The 19,824-nt window shown below is 45.0% G+C and overlaps 1 protein-coding gene across 1 annotated transcript; it reads left to right on the forward strand.

Moving 5' to 3' along the window:
• The first annotated feature begins 6,865 nt into the window (after positions 1–6,865).
• Positions 6,866–10,173, forward strand: LOC117836115 (transcription factor GHD7). Its single transcript, XM_034715490.2, has 2 exons — positions 6,866–7,841; positions 9,644–10,173. Exons 1-2 carry the CDS (start codon positions 7,314–7,316, stop codon positions 9,974–9,976), a joined length of 861 nt encoding a protein of 286 aa, XP_034571381.1. The 5' UTR covers positions 6,866–7,313; the 3' UTR covers positions 9,977–10,173.
• Positions 10,174–19,824: the final 9,651 nt, after the last annotated feature.

Here is a 19,824-nt window from a genome sequence, read left to right on the forward strand (position 1 = left end):
AAGCTCAGGGACCTCAGTGGTGCTCTCTAGCATGGTGACGCGTGCAGCATCACTCTTGAGCAGGAGCACTACCTGGGACACTGCAAGGTGAGTGGTTCATTATGGTTTTTGTTTATTTTTCATTAACCACTTTCATTTCCCTTTGGTAAGTACTAACTCAGCTTGTTGTTGTTGGTATTTTGTTTTGTAGGATCACCCCAAGGACGCTGAGCAGCTGAACAAGCCCATTGAGCGCTACACGCAGATGGAGATCATCTTTGAAGGGGGCATGACAACAGGCCGCTGGGCCATGGGTTCTGGAGAGGCGCTGGGTGTATTTTCTGGGTTTGGGAAGACAATAGAGAAGAAGGTGGACAAGTAGCAGCTGGTTGACCTAACTTCAAATAAGCAGCAGGTGGACCAAAAGATGGTCACCGAGGCTGCTGTCTCTGGTGAGGGTTCAAAGGCCCCTGGATGCTGTGCTGGGAATAAGAGGAAGATGGCTGCCATGTCCAAGGAGGAGGTACTTGTCCTTACCAATATGACAGATGTTGTGAACAATGTGGCTACTGCACTGAGAGAGACTGCACTTGAGCAAGTGCACCCTGACCTCTACAATGTTATGATGCTGACCCCTAGCTTCTTTGAGGAGGCCCTCATTGTTGCTTTTAGCTACCTCCTGGACAACAAGTCACAGGGCAATGCCTTTGTGAAGATGGGCGAGAACCACCGCACCCTTTGGTTCAGGACCTGGCTGGGCAAGCACTACTACATGTGATGTCGTAGCTGCTACTGCCTTCAAGCTCAGGAAAAACAGTTGAGCATGTCTTCATCCCTAACCACTCCCTTTTTTTTGCACAGATCTCTATATACATAGGCCTGACCTGTTAGGGTGTAGCCTCACTTGCACTTGGCCTTTTGTGTTGGCTTTCGGATTCACATGGGGGTGGCTAATTACTAATTAAGTTTATGGCAGCATGGCAAGGTTAAGAACATTAGAACTAACTATTTGCTAAGGAACTGCATGGTAAATAAGTATTGTAATATGATGGATCTAGTATTGCTATATGCATGTGATGCTTGTGATGTGAGCCATGTATGCATGTTTACATTAGATGCCTGTTAGCTTTAACTTAGCAATGTGCCATCTTAACATTTTCCTGACCTGCCTTACTTTGCCATGATCTTAGTCTTTTCTTTGGCATGTTGACATGTTACTGCTGTTGTTTAACTTGATATTTACCTTGGTGAGAGTTCCTGCTGTTATTTACCTACTTGGTTGTCATGTTCACATGTTGGTTCTATTCTTTAATTTTCTATTTAAGTTGTGATCATGTTCCTTCTTTTGTTGAATTATGTGATGAACTTGATACCATTTTCTTGTTGTTCTTCACCTATTTCACTTGTTACCTTGTTGCTACTAATGTTTCCCTCTTTCTTTGGCCTGTGATGATTACTACTGGGTTGGGCAATGATGAAGTGATATTTCTGTTATGGTTCTTGTACATGTTGTTCTTTGTTTGGTGTCTTTCAGTATTATTGCCTCTGTTCTACTCTTTCTTTCTGCTCTTCTGCTGCCACTTTGGAGTCCACTTGTCTGTATGGCAGTTTGTGGATATTTGGCTTATGATCTGAGGCCTCTCATACTTATTTCTATGCATGTGATGCACTTGTATTGAGGCAATCTCATGTTGGCTACTATTCTATTATTTTTGCTTATTTGGGAATGATGAGCTTAGTTATTTGTGCTCTAACCCAACACATTCTTGATCTGACCTTCTAATTTTTGATGATCGAATTGCAGTTTTCAATCCAACTATTTCAGGAACGATTTCAAACTGGTGAGGCAAGTGCTTTCAGCATGGTGGGACTTTTTTTTTTGCTGAATTCTTTGCATGTCTTACTAATGTGTGTGGATCATGATAGGCTAGCTTGCGAGTGCCGAGCTAGGGTTCTATTCCCCAAGCTCGATGTGGACCTTGGTAATGTTGTCGTATGGTAACTTCACCAACATCCACTCGAGCTTGGTGAGTAGGACCTCTCGATAGGACATTGGCAACCCTCTTTGACGCCTCCGTGTTCCTAGTGGCAATGATGTAAAGGTGGATAGCATGCATGCCGCAAGATGCTGCCTACATACTAAGGCAAACAAGGTATACCTTGCCTCAAGTGTCTCATTATTAGGTAGCTCCTTGCCGCGTGCATCTGGACCTGAGCTGAGCCTAAAGAAGAAGCCTTGTCTCCTATTGTGCTACCTTGTTTGTTTTTCATCAGTTGTGACGTTTATGTCCATGGCGATGATGATGCACGATGATAACCGAACGCCTTAGCAACTGCAGGAACCTCACATGTGTTAGCTCCTAGTGATGCAGTTAAGGGTTCTTCTGACTGCCTCACTAGGAGGCAACTCCTACTTGTGTCCTATTTCGTAGGCAAGTAACATCACTTGAGCCATGCTTTACTTTTTTTTCCCAATAATGACAAAATTTCCTTTTCCCAAATGTATTTTGTTTCAGGCTTTCATTCAAACCTACATAGCTTCCCTGACTTGTGAATTGTGTTTCTGTTCCTCGTGTCGGTGGTTTCGACTGGTGGCAATGGTGCTTAGAGATGTTGCCTTGCTACCAAGTTCATGGTTTTCGATGGTGTTTGTTTCAAGAAGATTAGCTCCAGTCATACTGCATGCACAATTTCTTCTTCATCTAATGTTCCTGTTGGAGTTATGGGTGGGAGGCCTTAATAACCTCGGTTGACCTAATTTTGTGTCAAAATCCTAGTTTTGTGGTTCTAATTTCGCTACTTCAAGTCATTTGTGCAAGTGTACATTGTTCCTTGTTGGATCACATGCAACTGTCATGCAACATACCTCTTAATGATGCTACCATACTTGTTAATTACTTTATCAAACTGATGTAATTAGCTTTGTATGTAAATTTGTGTTATATTTGAATTGACGACCTCCCTAATTAGGTCTTTGTTGGTGTTTTATACCGGCAACTTACTGAGGGAGTACCCGAGGTAGTCGATTTGTCGGTGGGGTATCGCCGGACCTGGAACTCGAAGGTAAAAGCGAGGACACAAGACACAGATGTATACAGGTTTGGGCCGCTAGGGTAGCGTAATACCCTACGTCCTGTTTGGGGGTGTTGTATATTGCGCCATGCGCTTGGGTGTTGTGGTATGAGGATTTGGTCCTCTGTTGTAGTTCTGCCCATCTAGGTACCCTCACCATCCTTTATATACTCCAGGAGGCGGGAGTCCTAGTTAGATTACAAGGAGGAGTCCTAGTAGGAGTACACGGTATGAGTCCTAGTCGGATTACAAGGGAATCCTAGTAGGAGTCCAACTTGTTCCTTTCCTTGCAGGTACTGGGGATCTATCCCCGACTAGCCCCCGAGCGCTTCATAGTCGAATGCAACAGTCTTCGAGTACTTTTAAGATACTCGCCAAGTAGTCTTGGTGCTCTTTATCTGACTGAATCTTCAAAGTTTCTCAAAGCTGCCATGAGGCTATGGCGTGCTCAAAGCTTTGATCATCTTGATATTGTAGTCTTCATATATGAAGGGCAGCGAAAGTTGCACTCCATATGGAGTAGCCCCCGAGCCTCAGGGTCAAAATCAGGCAAAGGGTCAAAATCTTGAATCTTCTTCTTTCGGCTTGAAAAGTTCTTGGGTGTAGCTTATCAGCCCCCGAGCCTTGAATTGATTGAATAATCAACTCAAGGATCTTAAATCTTCACTCCAGTCATCATCCGAGTAGTCTTGCGGCGTTCAGCCCCCGAGCTTATGTGCCAGGTGAGCCGTAGGAGCCACGTCGAGTAGTGGTTGGCGCTTAGCCCCCGTGCTTGGAAGCCAGCTGAGCCATTGGAAGTATTTCCGAGTACTGATTGGCGCTTAGCCCCTGAGTTTGGAAACTAGTCTGTGCCTTTGGACGTACGCTTAGCGTCGTCGCCGAAGCTCGATCTGAAAGAAAAGATGCATACATTATGTAGTATTTTTGTAGGATATTGAAACTGTGGAAATTTATTCAGTGATCAATATGAAAGTTGTGTCATGCTCTTATTTCGGTCATATTCTTCCCGAGTAGTTAGCCTGTTACGCTTAGGCTCTTAGTCTCCGGGTAGCCGTTGCCACTGTGTGTGTGAGATCTTTGTCTCGTATACGCGTATGGGCTGAGGTGTGACAGATGCGCCTGAGGCTTTCACGAGTTAAGGCGTATTCTGCTCGAGAAGAGTAGTGACCTTAAGAGAAGACAAAAGTGAGAGTAGTCGCTGCTATGACAAGAAAGAGACTGCGCGATTGCGCAAGAGTTTGCTGCCCTCCGGCGAGTATAGCGCGTGATGTACGCGAGAGTTTGCTGCCCTTCGGCGAGTATAGCACGTGTTGCGTGCAAGAGTTTCCGGCAAGTAGAGCGCGTGTTGCGCGCATGCAGAAAATAAGCTAGAAAATAATTAGAAAAGTGACTTAGCTCGATTCGTGGATTGTATTGATGACGAAGCCGTGGCGATCGTCGATGAAACTGCGACGGTTATTGATGAAGCCAATTGGTCGGAATCGATTCCGACTAGTTGTCGACGGTGGGAGGCCTGCCCTCGACGAGACAAGTAGTCGAAGTTGTCGTTGGTGAGCGCCGCAACGTAGTCAGAGTCGTCAGCGAGCGTCACGACGTAGTCAGAGAAGTCGTCTGTGATCGCCGCGACGTAGTATTCGTCGACGGGCGTCACGACGTAGTTGGAGTAGTCGCGCATCGAAGTAGCCGAGACGAGTAGTTGAGGTTGTCGTCAACGAAACCGCGATGGTTGTTGGTGAAGGTGACTAGTCGGAGTCGATTTCGACTAGTTGTTGACGGTGCGAGGCCCGACCCCGACTAGTTTTCTAGTCAAGATGAGTAGCCGAAGTGGTTGTTGTCGGAGCGTCGGCGCTTGCGATCTTGTCAGTGTGGTGGTACATGCTGCTGGCGCTTGATTATTAGGGGCACTGTATAACCTGATCAAGGAACATGCAGGCTGCGTACGTCTTGTGTGTGCTTGATGTTTATTTCGTTGCCGTGAAATCCTTCCTCCTTGATCCGCGTGAATATTAATTGCCCTTCCCTCTTCCGTACGGGACTCAGCACTTTTGTTTGCTTCGGACTTGGCAATCAGCAGGCAATTAAATCGCACTGCGCCTGGTCGTCGGGTGTGTTGAATCATGCAAAAGACGCAGGTGCAGCCGCAGACGGCGCTGATGATGGTGTGGTAGTCGAAAGGATGGGCGTGGAACACTTTGAGGCAGTGCCCGTATGCGTCATCGCCGCGCGACAGGTGCTTGAGCAGCGCGCCCGCCAAGCGCGATTTTTTTTCCTCTTCTTCTTCGGACGATGACCATCACGGTTAGTTACTGGTGATGGGGCAATTTGTCCGCTTTGATCACCATCTCGGCGACTCCGCATGCTGCCCGAATAGATTGATCTCGATGAGTAGGTCCTTCAAGCTCGTCTGATGATCTCGACGATCACCCCTACCTGGCGTGCTAGATGTTGGTGTTTTATACTAGCAACCTACCGAGGGAGTACCCAAGGTAGTCGATTTGTCGGTGGGGGATCACCGGACCTGGAACTCGAAGGTAAAAGCGAGGACACAAGACACAGATGTATACAAGTTCGGGCCGCTAGAGTAACATAATACCCTACGTCCTGTTTGGGGGTGTTATATATTGCGCCATGCGCTTGGGTGTTGTGGTATGAGGATTTGGTCCTCTGTTGTGGTTCTGCCGATCTAGGTACCCTCACCCTCCTTTATATACTCCAGGGGGCAGGAGTCCTAGTCGGATTACAAGGAGTCCTAGTAGAAGTACACAGTACGAGTCCTAGTCGGATTACAGGGGAATCCTAGTAGGAGTCCAACTTGTTCCTTTCCTTGCGGGTAATGTGGATCTATCTCCGACAGTCTTTTCAATAAGTGTTTGTGCATTCATCCTTTGTTCTCTACATTTCTAGACGCCTGTGGCTGGGTGGTAATTTTCACCATAGCCTGCACATGGTGAGGGCTCCTGCCCACTATGCAGGCAACCAAACACCATCTCTAGATGGCAGTTTGGGGTAGCTATGGGGGCCCACAGCCGACCCACCATAACGAACACAATCTCGGCCCACCGAGCACCATGGGGTGCAGAGATATTGAGGTGCAGATTTGACAATCAACATTTCTGCAGCCGTGAGCTTGTTCACGGGCCCGGCTGAGCCTATAGATGCTACCAAACGCGCCCATAGTGCGTGGAGCTAGGGAGAATTCCGATCACACATGAAGCCTCATATCCTTGCAGTCAAACGTGGATCTCCTGCGTCCAAGCCTTTTCTCCATGAGTGGATGAAATGGACCCGTATTTCCATTGGCACCTTTTGGGAACATCCAAGAAAGCGACCCGAGTAGCAGCATGATTCACATGATTATTCTTCGCGCACCAACAAATTTCAACCCCAAGAAATTTATATGTGAAATGAGCAAACGACGACATCAAGGATATATATGTATGGACCCAACTGCATGCGCTTTGTTAATTCCTACTTCGAATTGAGACAAAACTCAAACTAGGTATCTTGTAACTTAACAATGGACTGAGACTCTTTTGTTCTGCAACTAGACGAAATTATACCAAATTACTAGCAAGAAAGAAGCTACAACCAGCTAGCTAGTAGTAAGATTTCATTAATTTGGCATTGCAGGAGATTCTGAAAAAAAACACTAAAAAAGAAGTCTTTTTGCAGCTAGTTTGGGATGCAAAAGTTAGTTTAAAGAGATTATAGTACTAATTTACTGATAGATCCAACAGGTATACCAAATCGATCAAAGAAAAAAGCATGCCTGCACAGAATCAACCAAGATCTATTGCCTGGCAGGGGGCGGCCAATGGGGAATCGCCAAATGATCCACCATTTTGCAGAGACGAGAAAGGTGGCTCCGGATCCTCCACGTAAGAATCCCTCCCATCTCATATCTCTTGCTCCACTCCCATTGGCCGCACCTGGCCGCGCGCGTACTTATTCCTCCCTGCCCTAGCTCTCCCCCGTCTCTTCTCCTCCACACACCAACACGGCCGGCCGAGCGCATCATCATTTGCCGCAGCGCACGCGTATGAGCGAAGCGAGCGAGCCGGCGCGCAGAAGCAAACAAGCCGGGAGCTAGAGAGAGCTCACAGACCACACAGCGGGGTAGTGGTGGTGGGAGGAGGAAGAGAGGAGCCGCCAAGAGAGAGCGAGCTCTTTCCATCAAGAGAGAGAGAGAGAGAGAGAGAGAGAGAGAGAGAGAGAGAGAGAGCTCATAGGTGCGTGCGCACGGCGACGTCGTCGTACGTAGGATGTCGGCGTCGGCGTCGGGCGCCGCGTGCCGCGTGTGCGGTGGCGTCGGGGAGTGCGCATGCCATGGCCACGGGCACGGGATCGGCGGCGCGCGGTGCGGCGGGGTCGCTGTTGCCGACCTCAACCGCGGGTTCCCCGGGATGTGGCACCAGGCGGAGGAGGAGCCTGGCGTCGTCGTCGGCGGAGGCGCGGCGGCAGCAGCGGGGCTGCAGGAGTTCCAGTTCTTTGGCCACGACGAGGATCACGAGAGCGTGACGTGGCTGTTCAACGACCCAGCGCCCCACCTGCACCGCGGCCCGGCGCCGGCCGCGGTCGGGAACGGGGTGGCCGACGCCGAGCAGCGGAGGGCGCCGCCGTTATTCGACGGGTACGCGCACGCGCAGTACGGCCAGACGTTGCCGGGCCATGGGCTCACGTTCGACGTGCCGCTGAGCCGGGGAGGTGAGGTGGCCGCCGCGGCGGTCCTGGAGGCCGGGCTGGGGCTCGGCGGCGGCGGCAGCAACCCGGCGACGTCCAGCGCCAAAATCGTGAGTGGTTCGGTTCCATCTCTCCTGATCCCCTCTAATTTCAAGCTGCTGTGCATGTGATTCGTGTTCCTGGCTTCCTCCATGCTGAGGTCAGCACTGCTTGGCCATTTCAGTATCGAGTAACATGCATCTTAGTGCAATCACACTTCTTGCTAAATTTCTCGGTTCATTGTCTGCAGTAAATTGTTTGAGAAAGAAAGGAGCAACGCCTGATCTCGTTAGCTTAATTCGTTAGATGTCTTTATAGGAGTATTTCTCTAGCTTTTTGGTATACAGATTAAAAGTGGTGAAAACGTCAGAAGCCGTCAATTTTGTGGTCCAATCACTCCAACTTGTTAGGAGCTAGTCCAAAATAGTGCACCATCACTAAGTTGCACAGTAGTCCGTGTCTCGTTTTCCTTTTTGTCTCTAATTTTCCACTACGATAAAGTCACATTATCAAGCAGTGCTTTCAATTGAGCCCCGTGAGAATTGAATAGCTTCTTGTAAAATTTCCATGAAATTCTTTGAGACCCTAAGATCGACGATAAGCATCAACGCGCTTGGATCGGACAACGATAATAAGCTCCATTTATGCCAACAAAGTACTACAAAATTTCAAAACATAAATTAATTTTAGTAGGCTGATAGAAGGGAATCCCAAAGAATGTATGAAAGCTGAAATTTAGTTGGGTCTATATAATGCACACAGGAACTGGAACAAGATCCCCAGACCAAATGCAAGTTCTTTTCTTAATATGTATCGCCATCTGTCTATCAACATGATAACCACAAGTCATAGCCAAATGCATTTTTCGTTCTTTTTACCATCGCTATCTGTCTATCAAAATGCTCACGACGAGTCCTGGACGCAACCACCGGTAGAGAAGAGACCTTCCATCTAGCGTTTTTAGTCCTGGTCGTTTTTCGATCTGGGACTAAATGACCTTTAGTCCTGGGTCAAACGGCCACAACTGACCGCCACCGACGACAGGAGCTTTAGTTCCGGTTGGTAATATCAATTGGGACTAAAGAGACCCTTTAGTCCTGGTTGTAATGGCTAGTGGGATGAGGAAATCTGGTGAGGCATTTAGTACCGGTTGAAAATACTAACCGGGACTAAAGGCCCCCTACGCCTTGCCTCACCAACCGGGGCCTTTAGTCCCCCCCCCCCCCCCCCCCCGCTCTCTCTCTCCACCTTATCCTCTCCCCTCCCTTATGTCGCGCAAGCAGTCTTTCCTTATTTCTCTCCTCCTCCTCCTCCTCCTCTCCCTTTCTTCCAGGCGGAGCGGGCAAGCTGGCGGCGCGGGTGGGCGGCCGCTAGCCTATTTTTTTTTATTTTTTTCAATCCTTTTTAGTCCCGGTTGCTAACACCAACGGGGACTAAGGATACCCTGGACTAAAGAGAGGGGCTTTTAGTCTCGACAGATTAGTCCCGGTTGGATTTTTGAGACCTATGCGTCTCTCCAACCAGGACTAATGCTCACTTTTTCACGTTGGGCAACAGCTTAGCTCAGCTCAATTATTCTAGCTCATTTCATGTGGTTCATTATATACACATTGATCCCAAATTGTATACATGCTGATCATTTCTGTTTAGTGTCAGCATGCTGAGTGCGGACATAGTAACTTATCTGATTAGTACTTTCCGGACGATCAGTTAATTACTCTGGATTAATCTGATGAGATATTTAGTAAAAATCAACATCGTGCGGTGCCTTTCTTGCTTGTTCAATTAGTTTTCGACCGCACGATTTTGTGATCAAATGGCGCTGGTTACACGCATCGGATCCTTATGTTTGCCACGCCCTATCATTTTTCAGATGTCCTTCTGCGGGAGCACGTTCACTGACGCGGCGAGCTCCGTTCCGGGCGAGGTCGTCGCGGCGGCGGCCAACGGGAGCTCCGGCGGCGGCGTCGTGGACCCGACGATGGACCGGGAGGCGAAGGTGATGCGGTACAAGGAGAAGCGGAAGCGGAGGCGCTACGAGAAGCAAATCCGCTACGCCTCCCGCAAGGCCTACGCCGAGATGCGGCCGCGCGTCAAGGGCCGATTCGCCAAGGTGCCTGACGGCGAGGCCCCGGCGCCACCGGCGGCCGCCGCCGCCGCGGGCTATGAGCCCGGCCGGCTCGATCTCGGGTGGTTCCGTTCATAGCGAGGATGTACACGTAACGTACGTATATGCCGGCCGGCCGGAGCAATTTAGCTAGCATAGGCCGTTGATGATTAATTTAAGGCACGTAGATAAATACGAACGGAAATGTATACGTGATCGACGCATGACTAGCCACGGACCTGAAGAAGAAGAATATATGTATACACGCGCCTAAGAGAGCAAGCATGGGTGTGTCATTTCTCTCGTGTCGATTAACCGGTAAGAGAGGAAGCATGCATGGGCGTACGGATACAATGCAAGCGGTAGTCAATGTAGAGTATTGGATATATGTCACGTAACCTTCCATCTACCCCATTTGTTTCGGTTAATATTAAGCTCGTGACTAAAGAAGCGTACCACCGAAGGCCAGCGTAGGGGGAACTTTAGTCCCAGTTGTAACGGTCGGAAAAATCGTACCGACGTCGCCCCCTTTTATCCCGGTTGGAAACTCCAACAAGGACAAAAGAGTTAGTCTTGGTTGGTAATTCCAACCGGGACGAAAGGAGGTTCCACCCGGGACAAAACCACCAACCAGGACAAAAAGGGTTGTATTTTGTCCCGGTTGAAATTTTCAACTAGGACAAAGTCTCCTCCCCTATAAAATCGCCAGACAGAGAGCTCTTCTTCCTCCTTCAGCCCGAGCCACTCCACTCCACTCCACTGGCCTCCTCTCTATGGCGGCAAAGCAACCCTAGGGGAGGTGCTGCCCAAATTTTTTTTTCTCATTTCCGTGGGGATTTCGCTCATCCAAAGTATTGTGAAGGTTAGCTACTTCATCCTCCCTTCATTTATTGTTATTATGCTTTATTTTATGCTTTAGAAAAGGGGAAAATGAGTTTACTAGAACGAGGGAGAATGGAGAGGATTTTTATTTATACATATTTTTGAGCTAGAATTTGATAGATAGCTTGCTTGTTATATATGATTCGTATTAGGTAAAAGAACTTGATCAATGTTAGGTATGAGAAAAAATAGAGTAAATGTGTTTTTAATATTTAGTCATTGCAATAAAATTAAGGTAAATAAATTGTAGCGTAAGAAAATAGAATTTGGTTATTGCTACAATTTTTAATGTCACTGTAATTTAACAATAATTATATTTCTTTGACCAATAATTTATTTATCTCATGTTTAATGCAAGAACTAAATATTATAAACAATAATCCTATACGAAGCCCTATGTTCATTTTCCACGTAATATGATGCAGATGGACCGGCAATGGATGTATCACCTCCGTTCCTCTCCTAGTTAATAGTGTCTGCACATGGCATAAATGTGCTTACGCTATTCTCTACACATAACTCAATCTTCTCCGAAGTCTATGGAGAGTCACCTCCGCTCCTCCAGTACCAGAAAATAATGGTAGAATAGAAGAGCTTCGAATCCACAAACTCGGGTTGAATATCATAAAAGAATCTTGAAATAGTATTCCAAACGCCTTTTGGAGTCTAATTCTTATAATAGAAATAAGCTGGCCCAATATCCTCTTCAGGTAAAAATCTATTCACTAACCTTGACCTAGCAACTTTTGGTTGGTTTTGGCTTGCCACCATGGGCCATGCTCAGTGGATATATCTTTTGTGTGGACGGGCTATTGTGTGTTTGCCACCACACTTTTATTATGAGAATTTCATACTTACTCCAAAAGATGTTTGGACAGTTATTTCAAGATTCGTTTATGGGATTCGAAGATTTTCTATTGTGTCATTATTTTCTGGTACTGGATATGTGGAGGTGACTCTTGATAGACTTCGGAGAAGACATTCTGCTATGTTGTACCATTATTTTAGGATAATTGACTCGTGAAGTCCATTATGGAGCGTCTGTAATCTTTAGTGCATATGTATCTTTATTGTCTTGTTATGAGTGTAATCTTTATATGTATCTTTAGTGATTGTTATGAATGTTGAATGGTGTAATTTTCAAGTGAATTGTTTCAATTCATTATGAAGGTTGATTGGTGTAAATTATGATTATTGATCAAGTTCTTTATCTAATATGAAGACCTATGTCCATTTCTCACGTAATAATTTATTTATCTAATATCTTGTGCAAGGCCCAAATATTATAATCACATTAACTTTATATGTCCATTTCTCACGTAATACGATGCAGAGGGACCGACAGTGGATGTACAACGCGGATAGACAGACCAAGGAGTTCGTTGATGGCTTGCATTATTTTCTCGAAGTGACCAAAGCGAACAAGCCAAAGAACGAGTTCATATGTTGTCCATGCTTCCAATGCAGTAACAAAAAGGACTACTCTTCATGGGGGACTATTCACAGCCACTTGTTTAGATACGATTTCGTACCTAACTATTTGGTTTGGACCAAGCATGGCGTAAGAGGGATTGTAATGGAAGATGGCAAAGAAGAGGAGGATGATAATAACATTCCGTACTGGGCTGCTGGTCAAGCTTTTTCAAATACTACAATGGGCGAGGCTGATGAAGATGAGTTTGCAGAAGACAGCCCTACTGATGATATTGGTCAAGTGCTACGGGATGCACACAGAGATTGCAAAAATGAGAAGGAATCAGAAAAGTTGCAGCGCATGATAGATGATCACAAACAGTTATTGTACCCAGATTGCAAGTAGGGCCATAAAAAACTGGGTACCACACTAGAATTTCTGCAATGGAAGGTAAAAATGGTGTGTCCGATAAGGCATTTCAGGGGATATTGAAAATTATCAAGAACATTCTTCCCAAGAATAATGAATTGCCATCCACAACATATGAAGATAAACAGATTGTTTGCCCTCAGGGATTGGAGGTTCAAAAGATACACGCATGCCTTAATGACTGTATCCTCTATCATGGTGATGAATACAAGAAATTGGATGCTTGTCCTGTGTGTGGAGCGTTGCAGTATAAGATCAAGCGAGACGATCCTGGTGATGTCGAGGGGCAGCCTCCCAAGAAGAGAGTTTCCGCAAAGGTGATGTGGTATTTCTCTATAATACCACGTTTGAAGTGTTTGTTCAGAAACAAGGCAAATGCTACGTTGATGCCATGACACAAAGAAGAACGTAAGCAAGATGAGATGCTGGGACACCCTGCAGATGGACTGCAGATGGAGCCCAGTGGAGATCAATTGATACAGCATTTCCGGACTTTGAAAGTGACGCAAGGAACATAAGGTTTGATTTAAGTACTGATGGATTCAATCCATTCGGTGAGTTGAGTAGTGGTCATAGTACTTGGCCTGTGACCCTATGTATGTTCAACCTTCCTCTTTGGCTTTGCATGAAGCGGAAGTTCATTATGATGCTGGTGCTTATCCAAGGTCCAAAACAACCCGGCAACGATATTAATGTGTACCTAAGACTGTTGGTTGTTGAACTTTTACTGCTCTCGAAGGAAGAAGGTGTACGTGTGTGGGATGAGGATAAACAAGAGAGTTTTGACCTACGAGCATTGTTGTTCGTAACCATCAATGATTGACCTGCGCTGAGTAACCTTTCAGGACAGAGGGATATCGGGCCTGCACCCACTGTTTAGATGATACAGACAGCATGTATTTGAAACATTGTAGGAAGGTCGTGTATATAGGCCATCATTGATTTTTCCCTACTAACCACCCGTTAAGAAAGAAAGGGATGCATTTCAAAGGGGCGCCAGACCATCGTAAAAACCCTGCACACCGTAATAGAAAGCGTGTTTTTGAGATGATAAAGGATGTAAGGGTAGTCTTTTGAAAGGGTCTTAATAGCGAACCTATTCCGGACGATGATAACGGACATGCACCCATGTGGAACAAGAAGTCTATATTTTTGGAGCTACCTTATTGGGAAATCCTACAGGTCCGCAACGCAATAGACGAGATGCACCTGATGAAAAATCTTTGCGTGAACGTGCTAGGCTTCATGGGTGTTTTTGGGAACTCAAAAGATACATTGGAAGCACGATAGGACCTGAAATGTATGAAGCAAGGAGATGACTTACATCCGGAAAAGAGAGATAATGGACAACACTACATACGTCCTACCAGTTACACTCTCAGTAAGGAAGAGAAGGATAGCATGTTTGAATGCATGAATTGTATCAAGGTTCTGTCTAGATATTCCTCGAATATAAAGGGAATAATAAATAAAAAAAGAAATTCACAAATCTCAAGATCCTTGACTGTCACACGTTGATGACCTAGTTTCTTCTGGTTGCACTGAGGAGTATTCTACCAGATAATGTCCGATTGGCGCTCGTAAAGCTATGCGTATTTTTCAATGCGATTTCGCATAAAGCAATCGATCCAACCAAGCTAGTAAAGCTATAGAACGATGTGGTACAATGTCTTGTCAGCTTTGAGTTGGTATTTCCACTATCCTTCTTCAATATTATGACGCAGATTACTATTCTCGGTCCAGTATTCCTGCACAATATGTGGCCTTTTGAGAGGTTCATGTCAGTCTAAAAAACTATGTTCTTAATCGTGCCCATCCAGAAGGAAGCATCACCAAGAGATATGGAACAAAGGAGGTGATTGAGTTTTTTATTGATTTTATTTACTCAATTAATTTGATTGGGGTTCCCAGTTCATGCCATGAGTGGAGACTGCGGGGAACAGGCACCCTTGGAAGGAAATCAAGTTTGAGCAATGATACTGATTTTTTCCACAAAGCACACTTTATGTTCTGCAACAATTATCCTTTGTGGCTCCGTATATCGAGAAACACAAGCAGATTCTACTGTTCCAATACCTGATGAAATTTGATGCCTGGATTATACATCATCACATGGATACTTTTCCCTCTTTGTTGCATCAACACCTTATGGGTAACTCCGCGATTCATGAACAACTCGCTTGGTTAGTCATGGGACCTTCTAACACAATTGTTAAATTCCAAGGTTACGAGATAAATGGTTATATATTTTACACGAGAGCTCAAGACCAGAAAAGCATGAACCAGAATAGTGGTGTCCGCATAGATGCCATAGATAGCAATAGGAGTAAGGATTCGTATTATGGTTTCATAGAGGAGAGCTGGGAACTCGAATATGGACTGCTAAACATCCCTTTGTTTCGTTACCAATGGGTGAAGCTAACTGGAGGTGGCGTAACAAAAGATCAATTTAGACTGGATATAAATATAAACAATGTTAACCACATACATCAATTGAATTTTTTGGGCGTTCAAATTATTTAATTGAATAGTTTCTTGATGATAGTGATGTATTAAAATAATTATTTTAGAAACTAATACAACTAGTATAGAATTAATGACTAATTCAAACTTATTTTAAATGTACTTGCTAATTTAATATATTTTTGCATGTTCGAAATATGTAAAGTTCTGATTTTTTCCTTCCTAAAAACTGATGGAAAACATATATAAAATCTATTTGCAAAACAGGCAGGAAACAAAAAATCCCAAAAGGGTCTTTAGTCCCGGTTGCAATTCCAACTGGGACTAAAGGCCCCCCCTTTAGTCCCCATTCATTACCATTCACTATAGAAACGGCACCCGCACGATTTCCATTGTACGGGCAACGTTCATAAGCTAAGATAGTGTATTCACTTTTTATGTGTCGCCATTCGTACCCCTGCGCCAACCGTTGTGCAAGAAAGTAAGTTTTGATAGAAAGTAAATATGCTGGGCGTTAGTATAATATAACCAATAAGTTAGCTAGCCACCTGATCAACCCATAATCCCCTAGGGCTTCACGGACTAACTTTCATCCTTAACGAACTTATGCATTTTTCAAACATGATTTTTCTAGGCAAGTTTTATCGAAATGAGTTTTTATGGCTTGTTGCTTCCTCTGGTGTATGTTTTTCGCTCTGATACCAGCTGCAGCAGAACCACCCAAATTAACCTAGCTAAAGTGTACTCAACATCGCCTCAAATACGAATAGACACTTTAATCGAATTAAAATGGCAGTCTGTCACGTATTTTTGATCGAAACAAGCATACAACACTTGCACGAAGATGAGCCCAGAGATTACAACAATCCAGATGTAATTATCACAGAGGTCCTAGATTAATTTATAACAAACTGAGCATTCAAATGCATAAAGAGTGTTCAGAGTTCAAAGTAGCAAAAAAAGAAGATGATAATTCTAACGACGATACATAATACCATGGTGAAGCCTTCCATGATATCACTCACCACGATCCTCACCCACCGAGGTCGTGTTCCACTCAACCGTCCATCCCTGAGGGAGCTGAGATGGCCAAGTCACACTAGCAATCATATCCTCAAAATCAACATTACCTGAAAATATAGCCACAAGCAAGGCTGAGTATACTAATAGTCCGCAAGACTTACCCGTCAGGTTGTATCTAATCATGCCAGGCTTTTTGGCTGAGGGGTTTATTTTGCCAAAAGTTTCTAAAGTAGGTCCTTACTTTCAAATTTTAGCATCAAGTTCTAGTTTATTAACCATTCTAGATAAGCACCTATTCTAAGAAAGCATGGTAGAACAAGCAAATTAATCAAGCATCCATATTAATCATCATCCTTTGTTCCTCTTCTTACTCAGTGCAAAAAGGCGGTCAAGTAGTCCCAAGCTGTGAGAAGCAAATGATTCGAATCGAATTTCTTAACCTTACAAGGTGGACCTAAACACACGACATATGCGTACCCCGATGGTTCAAATATATCAACCGTCCCCATCGATCCCCGGCATGTGTCCAGGTCTCACTTCCTTTGGATACAAGGCCCCACCGGTTCTGGAATGATGCTATACCGAGGTTGCACTTGTACCCACATGATGCATTAGGGGAACCCAATTTCAGAGAGAGTGGGGAGTATGTCCACGCTCCGGTTCAATCAGGTACTAGGCTTCCCGATCCCATACTCGGTATGTGTTTAGTACATTCAAACACTTGACCACAACTCTAACACATTTTGACCTTAGCAATTTTCCTCTAAACAGATGGGGCATCCACCATTTCAGAACATATTACCAAGCCCCGCCCGTCAACCTTATGGTTCCAACATAAGTAAACAGGCAACTCCTATAACTTGCGAGTGATAGGAAATCACTCAACTTTTACCGTGTCCCTATTTAGCATAGCAACTAAACAACTTATCATGCTAGTACTCAAAACATGGGTGCTAGGAGCATGCAACTAAGGTTTCAAGTAACTCCTATGAACTTAATGCACAAACATAAGTAACATAAGCTTCGGGGCTTGCCTTCTTGTCCTACGCTAGCCTGTGGCTCTTCCGAAGCTTGGCTCAGGTCTTGAGCGGTCTCGATCAAGTTCACCGCAGCAGCCGAGTGTTCCTCCTCAGCGTCTGTAACCAACTCGTATGTGCCGTCAGCGAGGTTAGCTTTTACACGAGATGCATATGCATAAGATTTCATTTGTAACCATTCATGATGTAGGTTGTATTTCATTTAATCATTGCAAAAGCATCGGTGTATTTTGACCACATTCACCTAGAACAAATTAGACACCTTTCTTTCTTTTTAGCCACATTAACCTAGACAAGTTTACCACAATTCTTTTCTCCACATATTAAGGTTGGTTGTGAAGAAAACATGGGTTTTACTTTGATGGTGATTGTGATTCTTAGAAACTTAGTATTTATAAAATAAAAGGTGGTGTCATATGATACTGTTGAGCCATTTTTCAGAGTGATCATGTTATGATGAAAAGCATAATTAATCATTTGTTAGTCTACCATTTGTAGTAGCAATTATTATTATTAATTAAAGTAGCTTTTAAACAGGTAGGAAGCATCTATTAAGATATGAACATGAAAGTTTTACAGGAGCTTTCCTTCTACACAAGACATCTACTGTAAAAATTTGAGAGGAATGTGACATCTACAGAATTTACTAAAAATCAAATAGTGTTAAAATGCAGAACATGAAGAATGATTTTTTAATTAGAGTTTCATCAGTAGTTTAGTTCCACCTATTTTACAGAAGGGTTAGCAACACTAACACATACTAGTATGAATTTTTCAGGGTTTTATGAGCATGAAAACTATTTATCCCATAATAAGGAGATTAAAAAATATGTATTTCATTAAACAATGGAAAACACATATTTTGCAGGAACAAGTATTTTTACTAGTCAGACATGGACATCAAGAATCTAACAAAGTTTCCACTAATTACCATGTAAATAACAACAATTAAATATTTTAATTTAAAACAGTATGAACATCATGGATTCAATTGACACAAGTTGCAGATATAGAATATGCATGTTAAAAGGAAGCTAACAAAAGTGGTTTCACATTTTTTAGAGCATCCTATGATTTATTAAGCATTTAATGGCTTTTATACAAAAGAAATTCTAGTGCTAGATACAGAACAGTAACATGCACATGAAATTTTTTAAATTAATCTAGACATCATCTAGAACCTAGAAAAATAATTTTCATATTTTTCTCATGTTTCTACTTTTTCATAGAAATTTTCCAAGTTTTAGCCATTTAAATGAAATTTAAACCGAAAAAGGAAAACACGTTTTACGACCAAGGCCTTAATTTTGAAGTTTCACAACAAGGCCCCTACATTTTGCACCTAAGGGCCTAGGATAGTTTTTGGGTTTGCAATGTAGTCCTTGGAGGTTTGGCCGGTGGTGCGGCGGTGAAATCCGGTGAGGTCCGGCGGGGTGGGTGCGGGCTAGTGGCAGGGGAGTGACGAGCGACTCACCAGTGGTCGTCGGGCTGTGGGGCTCGAGGGCGGAGGAGTTTCGGCGGTGGTGCTCCGCGAGGCAGTGGCAGCGCGGCAGTGGGAGCTTCGTCTCCGGCGAAGGTGATGACAGACGAGAGGGCCGAGGAGGTGCTCGGGGAGGTGGCGTGAGGGCTGGGTGGTGCGAAGGAGGGCTCAGGCGGCTTCGGTGTGGCTTGGGAGGGGGAGCTCGGTGGTGGGGTGTCAATGGCGACGTGGCGAGCTTCGGTGCGTGTGGAGGTGTGGCGCCGGTGAGCTGGACGAGCGCGTTTTCTAGCAGTAGGACGGCGTGGGGGAGCTGGCGACGTCAAAGCGGGCTCGTGGCGCGGTTGGACGGATCGGTAGTGGCTTGGCAGAGGCGGTAGGCGGAGGCACGCCAGGACTAGGCGACGATGGCGTGCGGAGCTCGCGCGCGCGTGGCCCGTGCCCCGGCCCGGGGTTGGCCGGCCAAGATCCTACCGTGTAGAGCGAAGGATTGCGCGTGCGTGGGGTTGGGCAGCGGCCGGGTGTTGTCTTGTCGTTAGCGGCGGTTGGGCGATGAGGAGCGGCCAGCTAGGCGATGCCGCGTGGCGTCGGCATGCATGCCATGCGCGGTCACCACGCACTGGCGCACGTGGCGCGTGCGTGTGGCGCGCGTAGGTGCTGCCTTTGGTGCAGTTTTGAATTTGGCTTGAATTTGACCCAACTGTGACCCAGTTTTTGAATACTTTCTAGTCAAAATCAGAGAAACTGCAAAGAATGAAAGTTGTTTAGTTTGAAAAGTTCTACAACTTTTATATTGGTCAAAAGTTGAGTTTTTATATAAAAATATGTTTTTATTTCTTACCCATGTGAGTGCCATTTAGGGGGTGTTTTCAACACTTAGAAGAATTTGAAGTGTTTTTGAATTCGACACTTGGCAAATTTGGTTTGTTTCTAACCTCCTCCTTAATTTCTCTTGATTTATCCTTTTAAACACTAGGGATGTCACAAGTGCGAGGCAAACCAACAATGAAATCCATACTGATTTCCTCCCACTTCCATTCAGGCACCTTCAATGGTTGAAGCAATCCAACTGGTCTCTGATGTTCAGCTTTGACCCTCTGTCATATATCACACAAGGCTACATATGCAGCCACATCCCTCTTCAAGCCATACCACCAATACTTCTCCTTGAGGTCTTGGTACATCTTGGTGCTTACAGGATGGATAGAGTAGGTAGAGTCAT

The sequence above is a fragment of the Setaria viridis genome, chromosome 9, assembly GCF_005286985.2.
Source record: "Setaria viridis chromosome 9, Setaria_viridis_v4.0, whole genome shotgun sequence".
NCBI classification, from domain to species: domain Eukaryota; kingdom Viridiplantae; phylum Streptophyta; class Magnoliopsida; order Poales; family Poaceae; genus Setaria; species Setaria viridis.